Source organism: Eleutherodactylus coqui, chromosome 4, assembly GCF_035609145.1.
Source record: "Eleutherodactylus coqui strain aEleCoq1 chromosome 4, aEleCoq1.hap1, whole genome shotgun sequence".
In the NCBI taxonomy this organism is placed as follows: domain Eukaryota; kingdom Metazoa; phylum Chordata; class Amphibia; order Anura; family Eleutherodactylidae; genus Eleutherodactylus; species Eleutherodactylus coqui.
The window spans coordinates 200,082,323-200,105,411 of NC_089840.1; the positions used below are offsets into that span (position 1 = coordinate 200,082,323).

General features: G+C 42.7%; 1 protein-coding gene and 1 pseudogene across 6 annotated transcripts in view; one reads left to right on the top strand and one right to left on the bottom strand.

The window, feature by feature from the left end:
• The window catches only part of SEC31B (SEC31 homolog B, COPII coat complex component), an 85,596-nt gene that overhangs the window by 50,786 nt on the left and 11,721 nt on the right, over positions 1–23,089 (top strand). For 3 of the 6 annotated variants that reach the window (XM_066600542.1, XM_066600545.1, XM_066600544.1), the window contains exons 18-26: positions 957–1,130; positions 3,167–3,325; positions 4,065–4,263; positions 11,461–11,757; positions 13,230–13,268; positions 15,392–15,453; positions 19,303–19,446; positions 20,640–20,756; positions 21,764–21,835. In XM_066600542.1, coding sequence (XP_066456639.1) covers positions 957–1,130; positions 3,167–3,325; positions 4,065–4,263; positions 11,461–11,757; positions 13,230–13,268; positions 15,392–15,453; positions 19,303–19,446; positions 20,640–20,756; positions 21,764–21,835 — 1,263 coding nt within the window. The remainder of the gene's footprint in view (positions 1–956; positions 1,131–3,166; positions 3,326–4,064; positions 4,264–11,460; positions 11,758–13,229; positions 13,269–15,391; positions 15,454–19,302; positions 19,447–20,639; positions 20,757–21,763; positions 21,836–23,089) is intronic. The other 3 variants (XM_066600546.1, XM_066600547.1, XM_066600548.1) reach the window with 3 other exon arrangements.
• On the bottom strand, positions 17,844–18,429 carry LOC136624971 (peroxiredoxin-2 pseudogene; annotated as a pseudogene).

Genomic DNA, 23,089 nt, shown 5'->3' on the forward strand with positions numbered 1-23,089 from the left:
ACAACTTGTCCCGCAAAAAACAAGCCCTTATATGGCCATGTCAATGGAAGAATGAAAACGTTATGGCTCTTGAGACGCAACTGCAAAATTAGTTGAAATTCAATGATTAGACCATTTTAAAAAACCTGCCCTGGTGGGCACGACAGGGTGGTAGGAAACCTGCCACTCAAGGGGTTAAGTGTGTAAGGCCGCTACTAGCATTTCTCTGCATACTTCTAAATTCTATTGGGTGCACACTTTCACATTTGCTGACACCTCTCTCGGTCAAAGACTCTTGCAAACTACCATAAACTGACCATGTATTTCAGTTTGCTCTTCCCACCCTAGAAGGATTGCTCTGGAATGTCTGATGGTCCTAGGCTGTGTTGCTCAATGCATCAGAGGAAAAAATCCAATTTTGTACTTGCTGTAAAATCTTTTTCTCGTCTTGTTCATTGGGTAACACAGCACTCTCCCAAAGCGATGTCAAACCTTGACCACCTATTTACCATGTTCTCGCACGTTCTGGAGTGTTCTCCCTGAAGTTACACCAGTCTGAGCTCTGTTGCATTGTTTATGGTTTCCCTTTTTTTTTCTTTTTCAATGTTGTTTAACCTGTTTTTATTCTACTTGCTGCTCCTACTGCTGGCATACAAACTGGCTAGCTTGGTGCCTGCAGGAGGGTTGTAGCTGGTAGGAGGAGCTAACACTTTCTTTCTAGTGGCAGTAGCTATACTCTTGGTCCTAGGCTGTGTCCCCCAATGAACGAGATGAGAAAGAGATTTGAAGGTTAGTACAAAAGTCTGTTTAGTTTTTTTTTGGTTTTTTTTTCATGGTGGTTGTTCTGCTAGTAAAATATTAGTTCTATGGTTATCAAGAAAAAGCGGTTGCAATAAAAATGTTAGGTACTTTTCATTACTGTTTATTAATAGGACTGCTTTCATATATTATGTAACTTCTTCTTCTTGTTTATATAGGATTTAGTGGAGAAGGCTATGGTACTGAGGAAATCCATTGAATTACTCCGAGGTTCAGTACTACCACCGCAAGGGCCTGTGTTAGCAGAGAAGGTAGCACAATATGCCAGTCTCCTGGCATCTCAGGGGAACCTAACTGCTGCCATGAATTACTTACCCAGTGACTCTGAGGAGGTATGTTATGTGATCAAATTGTTAAAGGAGTTGTCTCGCGGCGAAAGCGAAAAAAAAAATTTTTCACTTACCCCCGCATTCTGCCCTGTTAAAAAGAAAGCATAGGTTAGTTTTTAAAAAGCACATTGCACTTACCTGCATCAGCGTTCTGCAGCTTCTTCTATTCTTCTTTTAAAGATGGCGCCGCTGGTTTTCTCCCACGGTGCACCGCGGGTCTTCTCCCATGGTGCACCGTGGATTTTCTTCTCCTTCCTTGCGTTCCATTGCCGATTCCAGCCTCCTGATTGGCTGGAATCGGCACACGTGACGGGGCGGAGCTACGATGACGACGCGGTGAGCAGCTCTCTGGCACGAGCGGCCCCATTCACCAGGCAGAAGACCGCACAGCGCAAGCGCGTCTAAAAAAGCAAGAAGCGAGCGAAATTAGATGGAGCCATGGAGACGAGGACGCCAGCAACGGAGCAGGTAAGTGAATAACTTCTTTATGACTCATATTTAATGCACGATGTACATTACAAAGTGCATTAATATGGCCATACAGAAGTGTATAACCCCACTTGCTTTCGCGAGACAACCCCTTTAAATATTTTTCTCTCCATACAAGAGTTGTCCCATCAGGACAATTCCTGCACTTCTACCCTATTACATTATATGGATGTACTAAAGGGAGAGCAGCTAACAGGCAGCAGAATGGCCATCATGTACTGCATGTAGTTGGCAGTAGCTGAAAGGTCTTACAGGCTGCAGTTTCTACTGTGGGCCTAGTTGAGAGATCATCTAATTGCAGAAGCGGTCCCAATACAAAAGGGGTTGTCTGTAGAGATGAGCGAGCGTACTCAGCCACGCCCCTTTTGGGGCGGGAGAGAGGGCTCCCCACTGTTCCCCGCTGCTACCCCCCGCTCCGCCACACACCCCCCCCCCCCCCCCCCGGCGCCCCCAGAATCTTTTCACCCAAGTACGGAAGTACTCGAAAATCGCGGTGCTCGATCGAGTTATTACTCGAAACGAGTAGGTTCGCTCATCTCTAGTTGTCTGTGGCTTTTGAGCGATCATTTTGCATAATCTACTAATTGGTACTAATACCAATTAGTAGCATGTGAGCCGCCAGGAGCTAAATTTATTCAGAGGACCACCGGCTGTTTTCTGAATAAATTACTTTTGTCCTGCCAGCAGGGCTGACAGCTGGGAACAGCTGAGACAATGCAATCAGCTCTCCCTGGACAGAACACAGCGTGCGGTCCGTCTTATGAGCTGTTCTGCTGAAGACTGATTTCAAGGCAAACTGACATCCATCAGTATACCTATGAAGGTAAATTAGGATGGTTTCACACCTGAGCTCAGGGTTTCGCTTTCCTGCTGTGTTCTGGGAGCAGGAAAGGCGAATCCTTGTGATCGAAATATTAAGTCTCAGGACGGAAATGGACCGCACTGAACAAATCCCTTGACTGTAATTGGGTCGGTTCAGTTTCTGCTCAACTGCCCGGCTTTAAGACTAAGGAAAAAACGCTGCATGCAACGCTGCTTCTTCTGGGATTTTGACCGGATCTGCGGTGGATCCTCCAACCAGAGGTTCTACTGCAGATGTAGAACCGGCATAAACAATACTTTTTCATTGAAACTGGAACCTGCTAATAGATTGTATGAAAATAAACCGCTTTATGTGTTAGGACGTCATAATAATCTGTTTGGTGGGGGTCCGATCTCTGGTGAATGGCTTGTGTTGCAGTTCTCTGTGCAGCCAATGCCCATGAACGCTGCTTACCTAGCACTATGGCCCCTTCATTCTAAGGATTTCTGGGGTCCCGGCAGTCAGGACCTTGTGATCAGTTAGTGATGGCATATCCCATTGCTGTGTCATTACTTACCAGGCTGGGAAAACTCATAACTTTATGAGAAGTTATTACTAAACTGAATTTTTTAAATGTCTCAAGGTGGCTCAAAGGTAGGAAGTTTCCTAACCCTTTCTCTACAACTGCCGTCGTTCAGTGTTCTGGCACTTATTCTAACAGTTTACAATTTGTTCTCTTTCCTTTCAGAGTTCAGTACGCGCACTACGAGAGCGACTTTTGCACGCTCAGGGACAGGTTATAAATGGGCAGCGATACCCTTTAAAGACATCCAGTAGCTATCCATCACCTACAGCCAAACCAAACAAAGCATCAGAGGGCTTCTTGTATAAGGAAGGACACAAACAGGTTTGTATGGTAAATCTGTATACCACATATGTTCAATTTTTAAAACCATAGGTGAAATATAGCATCACATTGCGCTACTGAGGTTATAGCAGTAGGTGGCAGTACTGTGTCACATCATGCTGCACCGCCCTTATGTTCCACACCGATAAGTTTTATATGTTGGGAACTTTACATCCCAGCAAGCTGCCTGACTTTGAATACATATACAATTCAGTGGCATAGCCACTTTTGCCTTGAAAATCAGACTTCTTTTTTAGCATTCCCACCTTCTTATGGCAGCATTATGCACATTGCACCCAAAATCTTTATATTTGCATGTAATACTATATTAAGAGAACCTCTCACGTCTATTAGGTTCTTTGCCATTTCCATAGTCTCACAAAGCAAAGTCAATTCAATACATCATTTTTCTTACTTCTTATCAAAACTCCATAGAACACGTAACACTGGTTGTCATTTTATTATATAAAACTTCATATAATGTTCTATGTACTTTCCTCATCTACACTATTTTCGAGATCTACGCTTGCTGTTGTGCAATAGCTTGTAATCACCCAGGTGCTTGGCTTGTTAGTTATAGTGCAGTCATTGAAGCAAACCTGCAAAATCCTAAATCTATATACTATTTCACATGGAATGGTTTTAAAACTGTAATATATACATATATAGGAAATATTTGTACATGGGGTCATGTGTTTAACTGAATAGCATTAACTGTTTTTATTTCCAAAATTTGTAGGCTTTATCCCATTCTTCAATTAGCACTGTATTTCCGCCTTCAGTGCCTTCACAATTCATACCTCAGCCAATGCCTGCTCCAGTGCCGCCTCCTCCATCCATTCCATTCCAGCCTTCCTCTGGCTCATCTTCTAATATCTATCATAGATATGGAGCCTGGCAGCCTTATCCAGGATCACAGCCCCAGCCAACTGTGCCAGGTGAGTGCAGCCACAGGGAGTAGAATAAACCATAGAAAGGAACCACTATCAGGAACCTAATGCACACCTACATCTATACTATATTTTATATATCTTGGGATGCAGTAAAAGGGTTATTGCCATCTCATAAAATGATAGCATATTCTATTTTATATGCGATCACTTTGATCCTTGCTTATCCTGTGAATGAAGGTGCCACCATGCTGGTTCAGCGCTGCTTTCTCTGCACTGTTCTTTACTGTATTGCTGCTCCAAGGCACCCAGTTTTGTGGGAAACTATAGCCGGCTTCATTCACTTGAATATAGCTGTGTTGCAGTTTCCCTGTACAGCGAGTGGCCAAGGTGCAACTGTGCATTGAAAGACTGAAGAGCTTGCAGCGCAGACTTCGGCACTGAGATTCTCGAGATGGATGAGGGTCCCAGACATTGTTCTATCACCAGTCATAAAGTGTTTACATGTCCCATCAATGTGCTGTCACGTTTTGAGTTGTGAATACCATTGTAAAGCAATACCTTCAGTGATCCATGTAAAAAAAAAAAACTATTAGAAATCCGAAATTTAAAGGGGTATGCCCATCTCTGACAATCATGACTGAGATGAGTATGCCTTTCTGTATGTAGTTGCCGGACTAGTGGAAACTGCTGAGTTGACTGTTTCAGTAATTCCTATAGAAGTCATGGATAAAGTAGCACAGAAAGCTCATCTGTTTCGGTAATCCCGGCCATCTCTGGCTACCATATTGCTTTACAAATGATTAATAGAGATGAGCGAACGTACTCGTTTCGAGTAATTACTCGATCGAGCGCCGCGATTTTCAAGTACTTCAGTACTCTGGTGAAAAGATTTGGGGGGAGGCGTGGCGGCGCGGGGGGTAGCAGCGGGGAACAGGGGGGGGGGAGCCCTCTCTCTCTCCCTCTCCCCCCCCACTCCCCACTGCAACCCCCCACTCACCCACGGCGCCCCCCGAATCTTTTCGCCCGAGCACGGAAGTACTCGAAAATCGCGGTACTCGGACGAAAAAGGGGCGTGACCGAGTACGCTCGCTCATCTCTAATGATTAACCATTTTGAATCCAGTGTCGGATGTTGTCTAACATTGAGATTTCCATGCGTAGCTTCCATGTCGGGCAAGGACCAACACATGTTTCTAACACTATGCAGGACAGCGCTCCAATGTCAGAGCTCTCATCTACACAGTGTAATATACATTTATAGAAGAGAGCTCTTACATCGGAGCTTTGTCCTGCATAGTGTACGAAACATATGTTATACACATTGTATGCAGTTATAGGATGCCTCTGTATGGCACTGTATTACAGAGATATCGATCATTCGAGAAATTAGAAAAATGTATGTATTGTTTATAGAATTATTGCAAATGATCTTCCCGATGTGAAACACTGATACAAGTTTTTAATTTTTTAAAAATTGCTAATAAAATCATCATGATGGGTCACTTTTATGTGTTTCTGTTTACTAATTCTAGAGGAATCCGCAATGCACTTTCCCACCCAAAATAAGTAAGAGCTGGGGAGCAATGTGGTGGCAGGGAACTTAGATTGGAAAGGGTTAATCCCATCTCAGCTATGTTTGTCTAAAATGGAAATGCCCTCTTTAAAAATTGAATGCTCTTTGATATTTTATCTACTTGCAGGTTATTTCACTATAAAGCATAATAGGTGATCTGCATTATTTCCTCTGTGGCGGGAGATGGCTTGTAATTCTCCATTTTGGCAAGAATGCTTGTTTGTTCTATTTTCTTGTCTGTCTTTCCCCATCTGTCTGTAGAAGGCACTTGCTAGTTAATAATAGCCTGTGTTCACAGCAGCATCAGCGCTGACTATTAGTCAGTGTGTCTCATGAGGCCTTCAGGTAGGAGGTGTGTGATGGGAGGCAGCTGGCTTGTAGACACAGTGGAGCTGCGGTTTGAGAACAACTTTCTCTTTGTGTGTGTTTACTGCTGACCTCTCCTTCCTAAGGCCGGTTTCAAGGCGTCAGTCCAGCCTCACTAACAGATCTAGTAAGAGTTAGACTGCGGTTTATAGATACAGTGATATGTAGAAGCTGCAGAAGACAAACTACGCAAAATTTTTAATTAAAGCATATTGCAAACATGACTGAGGTTTTTCTCTTAAATGCATGTATTTTTGGCTGACAAAGATGTCCATAGCCTTTAATTATTGTAATGTTTATTCACTGTTTTAATTGTGTTTCAACTGTGAAGTGGTGAAAATTTCTAATATGTACAGTGTATATTTTTTTAAAGGGGTTGTCCAGGTATATATAAAAAAAAAAATAAGTGGACAGGTGATAAATTAACTAAAGAAACAGTACTTGCCTCTCTTCTTTTCCTGGGAGACAGCTGAGTGGAGCCAATCAGAGGCTGCAGTGTCACCACCCATTTAACTGGCATCAGCACTTGTACCTGGACGCCATGATGCTAGGAGTTCAAACAGTGATCCAGCTGGCTCTGATTCAGCGGTCGCCTTACTTCCGGTTTGTGCTGACAGCAGGATCTTCACCGGAGATGCTTTGCTGTTTCCCAGAGGAGAAGAGAGGGAAGTACTGCTTCCTTAGTTATATTATCATGTGCCAGGCCAGTTAAAAAAAACATTTTTTTTTTAAAAAATGGATACTCTAACAACCCCTTTAAATCAATCCTTTTTCAAGTTCTGTTTGAAGTCATTGAACAGGACACTTTCTTATTTACATGAAGGTGAGAATCTGTCCAGGGCTTGTGATGACTATATGGCTACATGGTTTGATACCAGACAGAGCTATGACAACGGCTTACCACAAGCTGCGTACCAGGACAGACTTTCATCCTACCATTCACTGACTACAGATTTTGGAAACTTTTAAGAAACTTTATTTAGGGAAAATTAACCATTGAAATATTAAGTATGTTGTTTTGCTACAGCGTATATTGATGATTCTGCTGATTGACATTGGAAACAGTAAACAAGACTGACAAATATATGGCAGGTGGACCACATTTTTATCCCTTTTCAGATTACTGTACAGTGATTGATGCAAGGACTACACTTCATACGGTGAACTCGTGAGAAGTGCAGTTCTGACATTGAACCAGCAAGAAATGATGGGAGATTTCCGCTCTGCAGTCTACAAAATTGTGAATGCAGCTCTGTACTAGAATTCAGGTTGTAATTTAGGACGAGTTTTTGAAAAGTAAAATATTTACAGTTGGGGTGTTTTCACTCCTGCCTCGGGGATTTTGCTTTCCTGCTCTGTTCAGGAAAGGGGAGGAATCCCCACTGTCATCCGGAACGGAACAACACTAGACCAACTCCATTGACTTGAATGGGGTCCGTCCACTTTCCGCCCAGCTTTTGGATGGAAGAACTAGCGCTCCATGCAGCACTTTTTCTTCTGGTATTTGGAGCCAGATCTGTGATGGAGTCTCCAACACCAATGTGACACCAGTACTCCATCTTTTCTGCAACTTACAGTAATTCTAATTGTTAACTAGTGTCCAAAGTTGTGAGCTTCCAACTGGATCCATGCAGAGATGGGCCTTATTCCTTCTGTAGGGGCAGCATTCTGCGTCACACGTGGTAACTCTTTCTTCGGCGTTGGTTAATAAAGATTAGCCGTGACTTGTATGTGCAGGTGCCACTTCTTTTGTTTGTAATGTAACACTGAAAGAATATTTTTTTTTATTTTTTTTTTTAAGTTGTATTAACGTCTGATTGAAAAAAATGTCGGGTTTTAATCCTTTAAATTTCTCCGCTCAGGCAAGCTGGGCTCCTTTTTCTAGTTTAATGCTCACATAATTGCTTTTACTTGCTCGGAGTAGACGCTCTGTAATATCGGTTTGATTCTAGACTTTTGCATGAAGTCTGTCACTCTTTGTCTGCAATCCATTTAGATCGATGAAAGACCGGTGGCAGGTGGGTGGGGAACTGGTCACATCTCAAGTGCTTAATCCGCCAACTGTTGCCAAACACTCCAGCGGCTGTGGGAGATTTCTGCAGGTCCTCGGTGCTGTTTTGTTCGAATACAATTCTCTTGTGTTGGCTCTTTGTGGCCTTCTCTATACAAGGAGCTGGCTATATAATAGCAATGGGGGAAATAAGTTTCTCCTGGCCTGTGACTTTGAGGCTGCTGACAAGTATATTAGCAAGGGAATTTCACTGCACTTCTTTATTTGACTCCCATAAAGATTTTGTTGCATGACCTGTGGTTATTGCAAACTTTCCTTGGGTGTGGGATTCTAATAGCAAAGAGGACTGTGGTAAAAGGGAAAGTTATAAGGGGAGAAAAAAAGTTTAAAGTTTTTTTTGTTTTTTTTCTTAACTTACTTTCATGGGTATAACATAGCCCTCAGTGTGTACAGCGTAGAAACTGTACTCTTCATGAGCCAGTAATAATGCCTCATGTGACCTAATAATTATACATGGCCATAATACAATTAATTGCATGAATACCTTCAAATAATTAAAAATGGAACAACTTTGCAATAGGTCCTCATAAAAAATTTGCCAGTTTTTTTTTTTTAGCAGCTCCTATGCAGACTGTCTCCATTGTAATGGGCAGAAAAAAATCTGTATAGTATAATCCTGCAGTCTTGCAGTCTCCTACTTTCTTCTATTTATAAAAAATAAATCTTGTTATTTGTAGAGCGCCAACTTATTCTGCAGCGCTTTCAGGTAATTCATTATATTCCCCACTGGGCTGGGTACTAATTTTACCGACCTCGGAACGATGGAAGGCTGAGTCAACCTTGAGGCGGCTACCTGAACCATGCAGGGATTGAACTTGTAACCTTCAGGTCATGAGCGATCGCTGCATTTCTGCTGCCTTAGCACTCTGTGCCACAAAGGGCTCTTTTATTTATCCCCTACTTTGTGCATACATGAGGTACTTTAGCCTAGGTTCACAGCGGTGTTGGTGGCTGTGTTTTTGGAACCTCAGGCACAGATGCGGCATGAAATCAATCACTGAAGTATTGCAGTATATTGTATAATCAATCAAATGATTGTAAATTCAAATCCCTTTTAAAAGATAATGTAAAAAGTGAAATTAAAAAATAAATAAATTCTAAAAAATAGAGATTAAGTCTCCCCACTCCCATATTTATCATAAAATAAAAAAAAAAAAAACACATGGTACCAGTGAATTCATAAATGTCTGGGATGAATAATGTGCTGTTTTAATACATCAGACAGTGAACGTTGTCGTAAAGAAGAGCCCGAATTGCAATATTTTGCGTGGTTGGTTTTTGGTCACCGTGGCTCCAAGAAAAAATAATAAGTAATTTAAAAAGTATCTACCAGTAGAAACCACAAGTTGTCCTATTAAAAAAAAAAGCCTCCACTCGGCTGCATGCACAGAAAAATAAACTTTTGGTCATCAAAAAATAGCAACAGAAAATGATGATTTTTATTTTTAAGATTTTAAGTTTTTTTAAAAGTACTACAACAAAAAAATGTACATATGTATTTGTATTACCGTAATCGTACCAACCTACAGAATAAAGTTATTTAGTGTCTGCAGTTTCCCTTGCATTATGCAGTATTTTAGCTTGCAACATTCTTAGAAGTAGGCTAGACTTTTCATAGTAACATAGTATGTTAGGCTGAATGAAGACCATGTCCATCTAGTTCAGCCTGTCTCAACCCCTCCCCCTTGTTGGTCCAGAGGAAGGCAAAAAAATGAGCCAATTTAGCTCATTTGGAGGAAAAAAAATCCTTCCCGACTCTGTATGGCAGTCAGAATATTCCCGGATCAACAGCCCCACTGGTCTCCTAATGTCTATATACTGTAATATCATAGCGCTCTAAAAAGCATCTAGTCCCATCTTAACCCTTTCCAATCCACTGTCTGACGTCTAAAGACATTCTGATTGAAGGCTGTACAGCTCCAATGTCGAAGGACGTACATCAGGGTATTCTTTCTGTAAATTACTGGCCGCTTTGTTGTCGGGGGCCTCTCCGGCATGTCATATACCGCAGTACTGGCTCTAGCCAGCAGATGGCACCATTGTATAATGGCAGAAAGAGAAAGCCCCCTAGAAAACTCTGAAACCAAAAATGGTTTGCAAAGGGTTAAACTCCTTTATGGATTTTTGTCATCACCACATCCTCAGGCAGAGAGTTCCACATTCTCACTGCTCTTACAGTAAAGAACCCCCTTCTGTGTTGGTAATGAAACCTTCTTTCCTCTTGATGTAGAGGATGCCCTCTTGTTACCGACGCAGTCCTTGGTATAAACAGATCATGGGAGAGATCCTTGTATTGTCCCCTAATGTATTTATACATAGTTATTTAGTCGCCCCTTAACCTTCTTTTTTCCAGGGTGAATAATCCCAATTTGGATAGCCTCTCTGGGTATTCCTGTCCCGTCATTCCATTTATTAATTTAGTTGCCCTTCTTTGAACCCCCTCAAGCACTGCAGCACCTTTCCTGAGCATCGGTGACCAGAACTGTACACAGTACTCCATGTGGGGCCTGACAAGTGTCTTATATAGTGGAAGAATTAGGTTCTCGTCACTCGCCCCCTATCTCTCTTTAATGCACCCCAAGACATTATTAGCTTTTGCAGCAGCTGACTGGCATTGATTGCTCCAGTTGAGTCTACAATCCACTAATACCCCCAAGTCTTTCTCCACTTCACTTTTCTCTAGCAGTATCCTATTTAGTGTATATTGGTGACACCCGTTTCTCCTGCCCATGTGCATAACCTTACATTTATCAACATTGATCTTCATTTGCCATTTTTCTACCCAAGCCCCACCAGTTGGATCACCCCTGTTCATATACTCCCTATCCTGTAGATGGGGGATAACTTTATAACTTGGCACAACCCCTTTTAAAGACTGATAAAGAGTTCCCCCACTTTCAGATGAGATCAATGCATTAATTAGAAACTCTCTCGTTTGGATGAACTGAACACTTGTAATTCTAGGAGCATGATTCATAAGGCAGTTATGATGAAACCTTCATATTGGTTCTGTTCTAGGTTTGGTCTTTTCCTAGCTTGTTATGGAACTTGGCAGAAGCCAGTGAAGTCTTCCGAATGATGGCGCTACTTGTAGGTTTGCCCAGTAAATGTAGATTAATACTCTGTAGTAAATTTTAGTATTTTGGGGTCTACCACTTGCTGCGAGGAAAAGTAAGACTTATGGCTTTTTGAGTGTTTTTGTTTTTTATATGAATTCTTCTTTGACTTTTCAGGAATTGTACAGCCTCCACCATTGAAGCAAACTCCCCCAATGTCAACCCACAGTACATTTCCTGCAGCTCCTTTTGATGTTCCTATGAATGTACCTGGAGTATCTAACACATACCCTCATGGCTCTGTTCCTCCTTTACACTCGTCTGCTTACCATCCTGCGTCACGACCAGTCATGAGTCAACCTCCAACACCACCCACAATGACTGCATCCCATGCCCCTTTTAACTACCAACCAGACCTTGGATTTCATGAGGGAGGACCTGGAGCACCAACCATCTTGCCACCACCTCCAACAGGTGTATTTTTATTCTACTACTGTTTTTGTGAAATTAATGAAAAGTGAAGCTAAACATAAGGAGTACAAGGTATAGCTCATACAACACAAATCATAAGTGGCTGCACCGATTAGCCATAATATTAAATTCACTGATAGGTGAAGTGAATAACATTGCTTTATCTCGGAGGCATCTTTCAAGGAGTGATATATATTGGCAACAAGTTAACAGTCGGCTCTTAAAGTTTTAGGAGTGAAAAATGGTCAGGGGGAAGGATCTGAGCGACTATCACAAGGGCCGAATCTTGCTGCATAGATGACTGGGTCAGAGCATCTTCAAAATGGCAGGTCTTGTGGGGTGTTCCCTGTCCACAGTGATTGGTACCTACCAAGCGTAGTCCAAGGATGGACAACTGGTGAACTAGTATCTGGGTCAAGGGTGCCCAACGCTCATTGATGCTTGTGGCGAGCAAAGACTCATCTCATCTGGTCTAATCCCACACAAGAGCTACTGTAATACAAAATACTGAAAAGTTAATGCTGGACACCTTCAGAGGTATTGTGGAGTCCATGCCTTGACAGATTTCAAGCTGTTTTGACTGCCTAAGGGGAACGTGTACCATACTGAGCAGGTAGATTTTGTTATTGTTGATTGGTGTAAGCGGCAGATGGTAAAAGCACAATGAAGGGACGAGGGAGAAGGACAGTAGAGCGAGGGCTAGAAAATAAGTGGACAGATGGGTAAGGGAGGAAGCAAGTAGAGCAGTCTAGAGGCAGTAGGGTACTAAAAGCAATACAATGGTACAAATGAGTTAAAAGGAAGAAAACCTATAAAAAAGGCTGTAGAGGGAAAAATAAATCTTAGACTATACTCCTAATGTAGACCAACTTGGGTTATGCTCTGGAGAGTCTTAGAGCTATGTAGAGAAGCTGTAATTGCTAGCAAGAGGCTAAATGACACGTGATATGGTATTACACACACTACCTAAATTACTGTAGAATATAGTTGTCTTTAAAGGGGTTTTCTGGGAAAAATATGATTGTTTGACCTATCCTCCAGATAGGTCATCAATAGTTGATCTGCTGGAGTCCGTATCTCAGAACCCCAACCAAATAGTTGATTGTGGGCCTGCTGATGGCGCTGCCATTACACAGGGGTCGAATTGGAACCGCCAGCATGGCTCCAATTGATTTCATTGAGAGTTGCGGTTACAAGTGTTAGCCACTACACAGGTGTCCGAGGAGGGATGACTTCTGCTTTTCTTCCGACCCCTGTATAATTGTACTGCCGCTAGCAGACACACAATCAGCTGATTTGTCGGGTCCCAAGCGACGGACCCCATCCGATTAACTGTTGATGACCTATTCTGAGGATAGATCCTCAATAGTATTTTCTCCGGAAAGCCACTTGAAGCAGTGCCTGGTATGGAGCATAGGGTGCCACTCTTCTGTCATCGTTGATGTGACATATTTGAATGACCGGTTAATTTCTAGGTTCCTTTCCCTGGCTGGAGAACAGGCAAGATGCTACAGGTAAGTATTGGAAAGTGCCATCCCGCTTTTGTAGTATGCACACATGAAAGGGAGATTTACTAAGCAAGCTCAACCAAAAAGAGGATTTCATGGTTAGGCCTTTTTATACTTGCCTTAATTAATTTATTTTCCCACTAAAAGGGGTAAAGATAACGACTGGCCGCACCTTCTTTCCTCTTTTAACCTTTTAAAACTTTGCTTTTTGGTGCAAAATATTAGTATCCAATTGGTCCCCGTTTTCACAGGCTGAATATATGTATCTCACAATGCTTTTAATAAATCTCCCCCACTTCTGAGTTTTGCTGCTTTTTGTCTACAGAGTAGCTTTTAGGTAAATTCATGTGTCGTGTCCTAGACCCAATGCAAAGACCTCACCGCTGTGGCCGCTGTGTTGTGTAGTAATGTGATGCTGTTGCTTTTTAGTTGATTTCACAACCCGTGTTCCCTGAAGCCATCATTGCAGCCCGCTTTCTTGAGATGTGACCTTTTGAATAGAAGAAAAAGGCTCCGTTTTCCCAGCATGTCCCAGCTATTTGTTACTGTGCTTCCAGCTGAATGACAGCGGTACATCAGTCAGCAGTACAAATGCAATAACCAACCAGCTTTTGTCCGTGCGTACAAGTCACATTTCTGCTTGTGCTTTCCGTGTGACGGCTTTACTTTATAGCATGCTTGCTTTGGAGATCCTTGCGTTGAGACTCCAGGGCAGCTTTTCCACATGGAAACAGTACTTAAAGGGGTTTAACCCCCTTTCGAACTATTGATGACTTATCCTCAGGATAGCCGATTATAATCTAACTAATATTATAACTAATGATTGTTAGTTGATCGGAAGGCGTCCAGCACAGTTGTGTGACGGAGCACCGAGCTAGCGTATGGAGCCGATATAGTGTGAGAAGCACTAAGCTCCTTAGGCCACTCTCACACAAGCCTTTTTTTTGCTGTATTTTACGTGCGCACAAAATATGCAGCACTAAACTTCCATGTATCTCAATGGGGCCTCTCACACTAGCATTTCTGCAAAATCACATGCAGCATGTCCTATTCTCAGTGTTTTTTGTATTTCATGCATAAATTGCCCATGGAAATGAATGGGGTGCATGAAAAACGCAGTAAATATGCAAGTTGCACACGTAATATTGATTTGGAGGTTTTTTTTTGGGGGGGGGGGGGGGTTCGCAGGTTGCTATGACACCATGGGGGGTGGGGGTGGAAACGGTCGTGTGAGTGGCCTTACGCTGTGCAGTGGCCTGGAATAGTCATGCAAACACAAATTCCATACCACTAGTGTCTGCAATACCATTTTGGCTACTGCAGAGTGTATGGATGGTATTTCTGACAGCACATTAGCTCCGTACACAAGAGCAGTGTCTCACAAAGAACTGATCACTGGGAGTCCAATGCATTTGACCCCACCTGCCGATCAGCTATTAATGACCAATTCTTAGCATAGGTAATTCAAAGGTGAAAAATTCCTTGAAAATTTATGGATGTTAGAATTGCATCTCTTGCTAAGCCCCATTTACACGCAGCAATTATCGCTCAAAATTCGTTCAAACGATGGCTTTTGAGTAATAATCGTTGTGTGTAAATGCTTCCATCTTTCACTCTTTGGCTGAACGATGATTTTTAGGTAAGCATAAAATTCATCATTCAGCTGGAGAGAGATGGCAGGGACCACATGCTGTGTTCTCCACGGGAGCAGCTGATTGCATTGTATTCAGCTGACAGCCAGTAGCATCCCATGTGAAGACCATGCAGACGACATGCTGGGATTTGCAAACAGCCGCTGGAGTCGCATATGAAGCTAATAAAGTGCACCCAAATGAAGCTAATAAAGTGCTAATGGTCATTAGTACCCTTTAGTACTTTGTGCAAAATGATGGCTAGAAATGTCAATCTTTCGCTAATTTCCCTATATACATTCTATACAGCGTTACTCAGTCTGCAATCTAGAATCACAGTCTTACGTCTAATAGAGCGTGTTAGTAAACATATGTATGAAAGACGTGCTTGCAAGGAATTGTACAGATTTGGAGTAAGTGACTTTAGGAGAAAGGCGCCCACTGCCATCAGATGCAAAGCTTGCCACGGACTTTGTTCTCACTGTTGGGTTTTCTTAGCAGGTGAACAGGAAGGTTGGACAGATTCCTTCCCCATGAAATCTGCTATACAACGGAAAAAGGTAATTAAAGGATTTGTGTAACATTTTACATGGGATAGACAGCTGCTGGCATTCATTTCCAGGGAAAGAGAAAATAAAGAGCTAACTGCTGTGTCCTAAGGCTCATAGACTTGTATGGGAGAGCTGTGCACGTGTGGTTACCTCTCCAATCTCCAGAAGGCCCCTTAATTGGGGTGACGCCACCACCCACCTCACCTAATCATACTTTTGGGGTATGGTTATATGGGTGGATACACTGCATATTTTCCACCACTGGTGTGCATACAGAAAATACGCAGCATATTGCCACACAAGCCAAGTCTATGAGATCCGCCATATACTGTGCATTTACAATTTGCAACACAGATCCACATGTTGCAGGAAAGAAATCTGCAGTGTAAATGGATTAGATTTCTTTACATTTTAAATCCACAGCATGTCTATTTATGCAGCGGATTGGTCATAGATTTGTGCACATATTTTTCATTGATTTTTCAATGGAGAAATCAAAATTTGCAACTAATCCATATTGTTGCAGATTACTCATGGATCTACATTCACAGGTACGGGCACTTTAAAGTTAACACCACCTCCGTTTTGTCATACAGAGGCCTATGTGTTTCCCTGCCATCCTCTGCATCCTGGCCAGCAGTGATGTGTCCTATTGTATATGGACATGTGAGTACTGTAGAGTTGTGATATCGCTGGAGGCTGGCAGGAGAGCAAGCAAGCCTTACTTCGGTAGTCTTCTACTGTTGAGTAATGATCCACAGCAGCAAATCTGCTCCAAACTGTTGATGAATTACCTTGAGATTTGCTGTGGGAAAGACTTGTGACCCAGCAAGGAGCACACGCGTCATCCCAATGCCATCTAGGAACATAAGTTTAGAATGAAGTTACTCTGTTGCTTCTTGTACAGTTCCAGCATGCAGATGGAATATGGGATGACTAGTATAAAAGCAAATACAGAAGCACTGATTGAAGTCACTTTGAAATTACAAGATAGTCTGTCTCACTTTGAGTTGTGAGAAAACGAGAGTACTTTCGTAAATCAATTTTCCACAGTTTTTTTTCCTCCTCCTTCTTCAGGCAGTAAAGTGTACAGTAACAGAGGGGAAAAAATGGTTGGAGCAACCCCGGTGGAGAAGTAAAAGGATGAAATGGAAGTTTAGAGCTTGGCTGCGGAGATACAATGGAAAAGCCTTTTTGTTTTCAGAAGATGCAGCCCACCCTGCATAACGTTATAGCCAAGGGGTAAACCTATAGAATAGCAAGCAGTGAAGGAAACTCTTTGTTTCGGAGGGGTGTATGTGGCGCGACCTTCAGACATAAATGACTATAATTGGGTATTTACCAAAAGTCCTCAGTTTATTATTAAAACCAGCTTGTAGACACATTTCGAGTTATGTCATTGCCGAATGAACGCTCTGTCAGATACACCCTCAGTTATCCAGACGTGTATCCCCAGCGAGTACTGAGGAAGAAGTTCACATACCTCGAAACACGTATACAAACTGGTTTTAATAATAAACTCAGGTCTTTTTGGCAAATACCCAATGTCACTTATGTCTGTAGGTGGCACCACATTCACCCCTCCGAAACAAAGCTTTTACTTGTTTGCTGTTCAGGCATTAAAGGGGACCTGTCATCAAGTCCATTATAGGTTGCAACGGTGAGGGAACGGGGAGTCTGGGTAGCGGTGGTTCAGAGCTGCCCGATTTCCCTGTGTCCCAGCGAGGTTGGTGCATGCACAGTGTGACTCTTCTCAGCCGGGCTCTATGTACACGCTCTCTCATTTTAGCCCCATAACAAAGTTTATGAGACTCTGGGGTGATGACTGGTTCTTTTTTAATTAATGCAGAACTAGTTGATCTATTCCCAACTATGAGTTAGTAGTATAAGGCCAGGATTACACGGCAGCTTTCAACATACAGGATTACCATTATGGCAAAACATTAGCATGTTAGAACCTTCTGTTATCACTAAGTGGCTGCACTCTTATCCCTGAAAGGAAGTAATAAAAGTACAAAGTTTTCTTCGCCTATGTAAATCACGTTGGAGGTATGAAGCATCCGTTCTGCATGGCGTTTATCTTCCTGTGTCTCATACATTGGGGCTTTTGGCTGTCTTTAGACGCCTGGCTGGGAATCGGCTGCAGGCTGTGCTTACTACAACAGGATTAGCTTCTCGTTAAAACCATCTCCTTTTGATGTGGCCTTATTGGGGAGAATCTTCCTGAACTACGTAGCTTAGTCGAATCACAATAATGCTCTCACCTTTGGATCTCACATGCCGTAAGATTCGTGTTTATAGGTTTAAATCCTCTAGAAAATGGACATTATAAGGCAGTTTACTAGTCCCTAATCACTTCAGTCATGAAGTTTTAACTACTAACTTTTTATTTAACAAGTCTAAGTTATTTCCCTGGACCGGGAGGGTGGAGGTGGCGGCAGTGGGTTGGTACCACAGGTCAGTGCACATGAGGATCCCTCAAGACACAGAAACACTTCACTGCGTAGCAGGGCGGCTCTGTGCTCCTTGGAGAAGTATTCCTTGCTATCCTTCACATTGGGCTTGATGGTGTGACTGCCAGCCTCCATCCTGCTGGACATACCTCTCCATGTTGGTCAATAAACTGGAATGCCTTAGAGCAGAGGAATGTTCATGGGTCCCAAACCTCCATCTTTGTGAGGAACATTTGTCCAGGCAAGGTATGTGAAGTGCAAGTCTAGAGAAGTGTCAATGACTTCACAGCCCATCTTGTGGAATTCCTCCGCACTTACTGAAGGCGATGATCTCCGTATAGCAGACGAAGGTGAAGTCCAGGGGGTAGGAGAACAGCCCTAAATATTTACCCCGTAGTCTGATAGTTTGACTTCCTTGAACTTGCCGTTCACCACCGCAGTGGCCTGGAAATCTGGCACAGGCTTCCCAATGTGAGCGTTTCCAGCTGCCATTTCTCCCTCTGCTGCGTCTCTTCGCACACTCATGCTGCAGTTTGACATGCGGCTGGGCCTGTGTTCTTGTTTAAACGTGACTGAGGCATTCCACACCATAAATACATCAAACTCCCTTAACACACTTCATCAGCTGCGCAGGAAGTGGGCATAGCTTAATGCAAAGCATGGCATTAATGCCTATTGTTACATATTAGAAATGATGACACCCAAGATTATACAGAGTATTTCTTGATCTTGAGGTGCAAAAGTGTCACCCATGCCAAGTAATTACTGCTGCATGGAATATCACATTGCATCAGCGGACTGTAGACTAATACAGCATGCCATAGGCTGGACATAGCTGGGAGGGGGGATAAAAGATGACTTGGGAAGGCAATGGCAAACTACCCCACAAAGACAGTCTGCCAAGAAAACTGACTTGGCGCTTACACCAGGGGACTTTATCTTCACCTACTCTAGTCTAACACAGACTCCTTTTGACAGAGCACAATCTTCAAGGACGTTTTTAGGAGTTGAGTAAAATGCTTGCGGTTTTACATGTTGCCTTTAGTTTGCTCCCACAGTCAAAGGAAGTGATTCTGGTGTTACCATTATAGGGAACTGCTTAAACAGCAATTTACAGGTGTATCAAGTGGCCACATGATTTTGCCGAGAAGCGGCATAAAACCATGTGGCTGATTGTAATGGCTTTGCGGGTGGAGCTACTTTTTCATTTTAAAATAGACAATAATGCGGCTACTTTAATTTTAAAAACGACATCGGCCGCGTGCCAACATGGTTTGTGGCCACAGCTGTGCCGCCCTGTGCGTCTACCCTTAAAAACCAACTTTTATAACAATTTGCCTTTTTCTTTCTCACGTTTTGCAAAATTGGTATTTGTAACCCCTCTAATAATGTGCTGTTGTTTCAGCCAAACCCTGTCATCCCTCCAGCTCCCATTACAACTCCGGTGATGAATCTGCCTTCCGAGCCAGAAATCCTCCAGCCGCATCTTGGCAGCAATCTGAATCCCAGCCAGACTCCTCCAGGAGCACCTAAAGAAGCAAGCACGCAGGTATATGAATCACAGCTTGATTTGCTTTAGTTTGTAGGAAGACCCCTTTAAAATTCACAATTTGGTGTATATTTTTGTAAAAGTCCTTCCTTCAGAATAGTTTTTGTCCCGCCTGTGTCTTGAAAATATGGGCGGACCCTGCGTCTTCCCTAGTGTGATGCTTCTGCACCAGAATACTCCAGCAGAACACACTGGCTTTCTCCCCTCTCTACAATTTCCCAAAAACAAAAGGATTGGGCAGTTGAAATCCAACTTGCCCAATCCTTATCACCCTTGATATGTGCCGTCGGGGATGCATCAAGAGACCACCATGCACATTAGTTGATCGGACTCGCCTGCCAATATTGACTTTCTTGCTGAAGCCTCTAACCAAATCATAAATCAAAAATGCTCTTGCCGTAAGAGTGTTATGGCAAGAATGTTTTTGATTTTGATTATAATAGGACTGGATTGGATACTGAGCCTATTTTTCCCTTTTTATGTCCAAATCCTAAATCTGACTGCTCATTTATCAATCTGTCCGGTTAAGATACCATTACACGGGCTGATAGTTGCCCGAATAATCATTTAAACGAACGGTGACCGACGGCCCATGTCCACACAACCCCCAACAGGGCACCGAAAGAGAAGTCACTCAGTAGTCACTAGCTGACTGACTTTTCGCTTGGTGTAAACAGGAGTCGCTCAGTCTCTGAGCGACTGCATGTTTGCAGTGAATGGAGGCGGACAGCCAGAGAGATCTCTAAAGCACTCCACCTCCATTCTCAGAACGACTATCGCTCCTGTGTGAAAACACAGGAGTGTTAGTTGCTGGAACAAGAACTCTTATACAAAACTAATAGAGCACATGCAGTCTGATAAATATTGAGCTTCAAGTATAACACTTTCCAAATCAATTTCCCTGCTCCCGCACGTTCCCCAGCGCTTATTTATTTTGGGTGGGAAAGCGCAAAATTGGTGTTCGCTTCTAATTAGAACCTCTATGTGCACCAAGAGTATCTTTTTATGAAAGTGAATACACAGCTGTGCATTTTCATTGCTGCTTAGGAGTAAGTACTGTGCAATATAGGGCACCTAGTATAGAACAGTACTGATGATCCACATCAGACCTGGAGAGGCTATTCACTTCTTTATTTAGGATGGTTCATCTTTTAGTAATCACAGCTAATTAATGCACAATTTTATGATTACAGTTCCACCGGATGCCAGTTGAAAAAATAGAGAAAAAAGAATTGCCTGCGGAGCATCTACCATTACAAAAGACATTCAGTGGTCTGGTCCAGCGCTGCTCCGCAGTGGCAACTGACCCAGTAAGTTTTTGCTTATTTGGGAAAAAAATATATACAATTTAAAGAAAAAATAAAAATTTCTTTCGATCCACTTGTTTTTCTTCTAATGCTATCTCTTATTTAACTGAGATATAAGACTCTTGCACTGCTCCTAAGGGTGCTTTTGCACAACAGCTCAGCTCAGGAATAATCATTCCAAACCAACGTGAAAGGCTTCTCGTTCGTCGTTCAGTAGGTGCGTGCATTTACATGGAACGATTCTCGCTGGATCGCGGGAATACGAACTATAATTGTGGCAAAGCAAGTAGAATCAAGCTGCCAAATCATTCTTTATGATGTCATTTTTGTATTTTAACTCCCCAAAACTTTCTGTGTTTGATCCCCGCCAGAATGCAAACCTTACACTTTATGACAGTCTGGAAGGGGGGGGGGGGCATTGAGTGTAAACTATTTCTGTGAATTTCTCATTACTATATATTAACCCAACAATGTCCTTTCCGCATTTTTTTTTGACATGGTCATGTAGTGAGCTGCATAACAGGATTCGTTACGGCTCTTACTGGATAATAAGAGGCTTGGGTTGCCGCCGTGCTCCGTTGGGAGGCCACAGAGCGATTGTTGGCCAGTTGTAATGGAATGTTAAATGACTAGAAGAGACGAGCCATTAGGTTGATTTACAGCGCTGCCTCAGGGAGGAGTCCAGCTAGGTGAAGCAGCAGGAAGGGCGGATGAATAGTGCTTTCCCAGGGCAGAAAACTGCTTGTATGAGATATTGAATGCAGAGACAAAAGCAAGCAGTGAATACATAGATTGCGTTGCTTCTATATGAGCCTGTATAGAATATAATTAAAGTAGTGTGTCAGTGGTGTTCCCTGTACGATAATGATCTTCCATCATCTAGACTACGTATCGCATCGAAAATGTCATTTTGTAAAGCCACTAAAGTGCAAACACCTGTGAAGTTGATGTCCTAATTAAAAGCCTTTTGCTTGCTTGTTTCTGTAATTCATTTTTGTATGTATCTGCAGAAAACGAAAAGGAAGCTTGAGGATGCATTGCAGAGGTTGGAGTGTTTGTATGACAAACTGAGAGAGAATACAGTGAGTATGTCACCGTCGCTCATTCTGCACACCCATGAGCCTTGTCGTCTTTCACATCAATGAGATCTGCTTTAGTACTGAAAAGTATTATGGGGGAATTTATCAAACGATTTGCGTGGCATTCAAAGTGAGAAATGTTGGTGCAAAAGTGGGTGGTGGTAAGAAAGAGGGGCAGACCCTCTATAGACTGATAGATTTACCTAAATTTGCACCAGAAATTGATGTAAATTTTATCGTTAATTTAGATTTCAGTTGCATCTGCATTAACCGGCAAAGATATTTATTAGGAATCACGCGCCTCTAATAAATTGGCCACATTTTACTCCAACTTAGGCCTCTTGCACACGGAAGATTTTGCCTCCGGATTCCGCAGCACTAACACTCCATAGCATGCTGTGGAAAAATGATTCTTCACGCACACGAGCGGAAACCGCTGATTAAAAATTGCGGCATGCTCCATTCTCCTGCAATTCCCATGCAGATGGAGTTTAAAAAAAAACAAAAAAAAAACTGCACTGTGTATATCTGACGGCAATCCGTGCGGACCATCCGCAGGACAGAAAAAAAAGAAGATAATACAGGTACACGCGGATGCAGGCTGGGCACAGGGTCTGATTCTGCTGCCGGCTCCCACATACAGAATCCGACCCACCCGTGTGCATGTGGCCGTAGTGTGACTTTAAAGCGACTCTCCAGTCAAGAGTTTTTAAAATTGATATGTAGATCAGTACCTATGGGGAATTATCTGCTATTTATTTTCCTCAGATCCTTCTCCTTGGCTATATATTAGGGCAGAACTGTGATCTGTGTCTATAGCTCAGCTACAGTGCCTAATCTGTAGTAGTCTTGGACACCCCTCCTATCTAATCATTGCTTCAGGCTGCCCCTTTATATTTTTGTGCACAGTATTCTGGCATGATGAAGATTGTAAGCATATTAAAAATATTAAAAAAAATAGTTTTGAATACGTAAATAAAATACACACAAATTAATTTAAATTTTTTTTTTCCTTTGGGGGGCACAGCTTTGACCTTGGGTATACAGCACCTGCTGATTGGAGGCAGACACTAAGCAGACAAACGAGTTGACTCCTCCCACTTGCTATATACGCTCTGCAGGTACTCAGCTAATCAGTTTTTAGCTTGGTGTCTGTAGGAGGCAGACCTCTTCAGTCAAGCTCTTCCGGACTACAGGGATGTGGGGACAAGCCAGGAAGCTCACTACCTGTTCCCCATGAGTGGCAAGTGTTTGTCC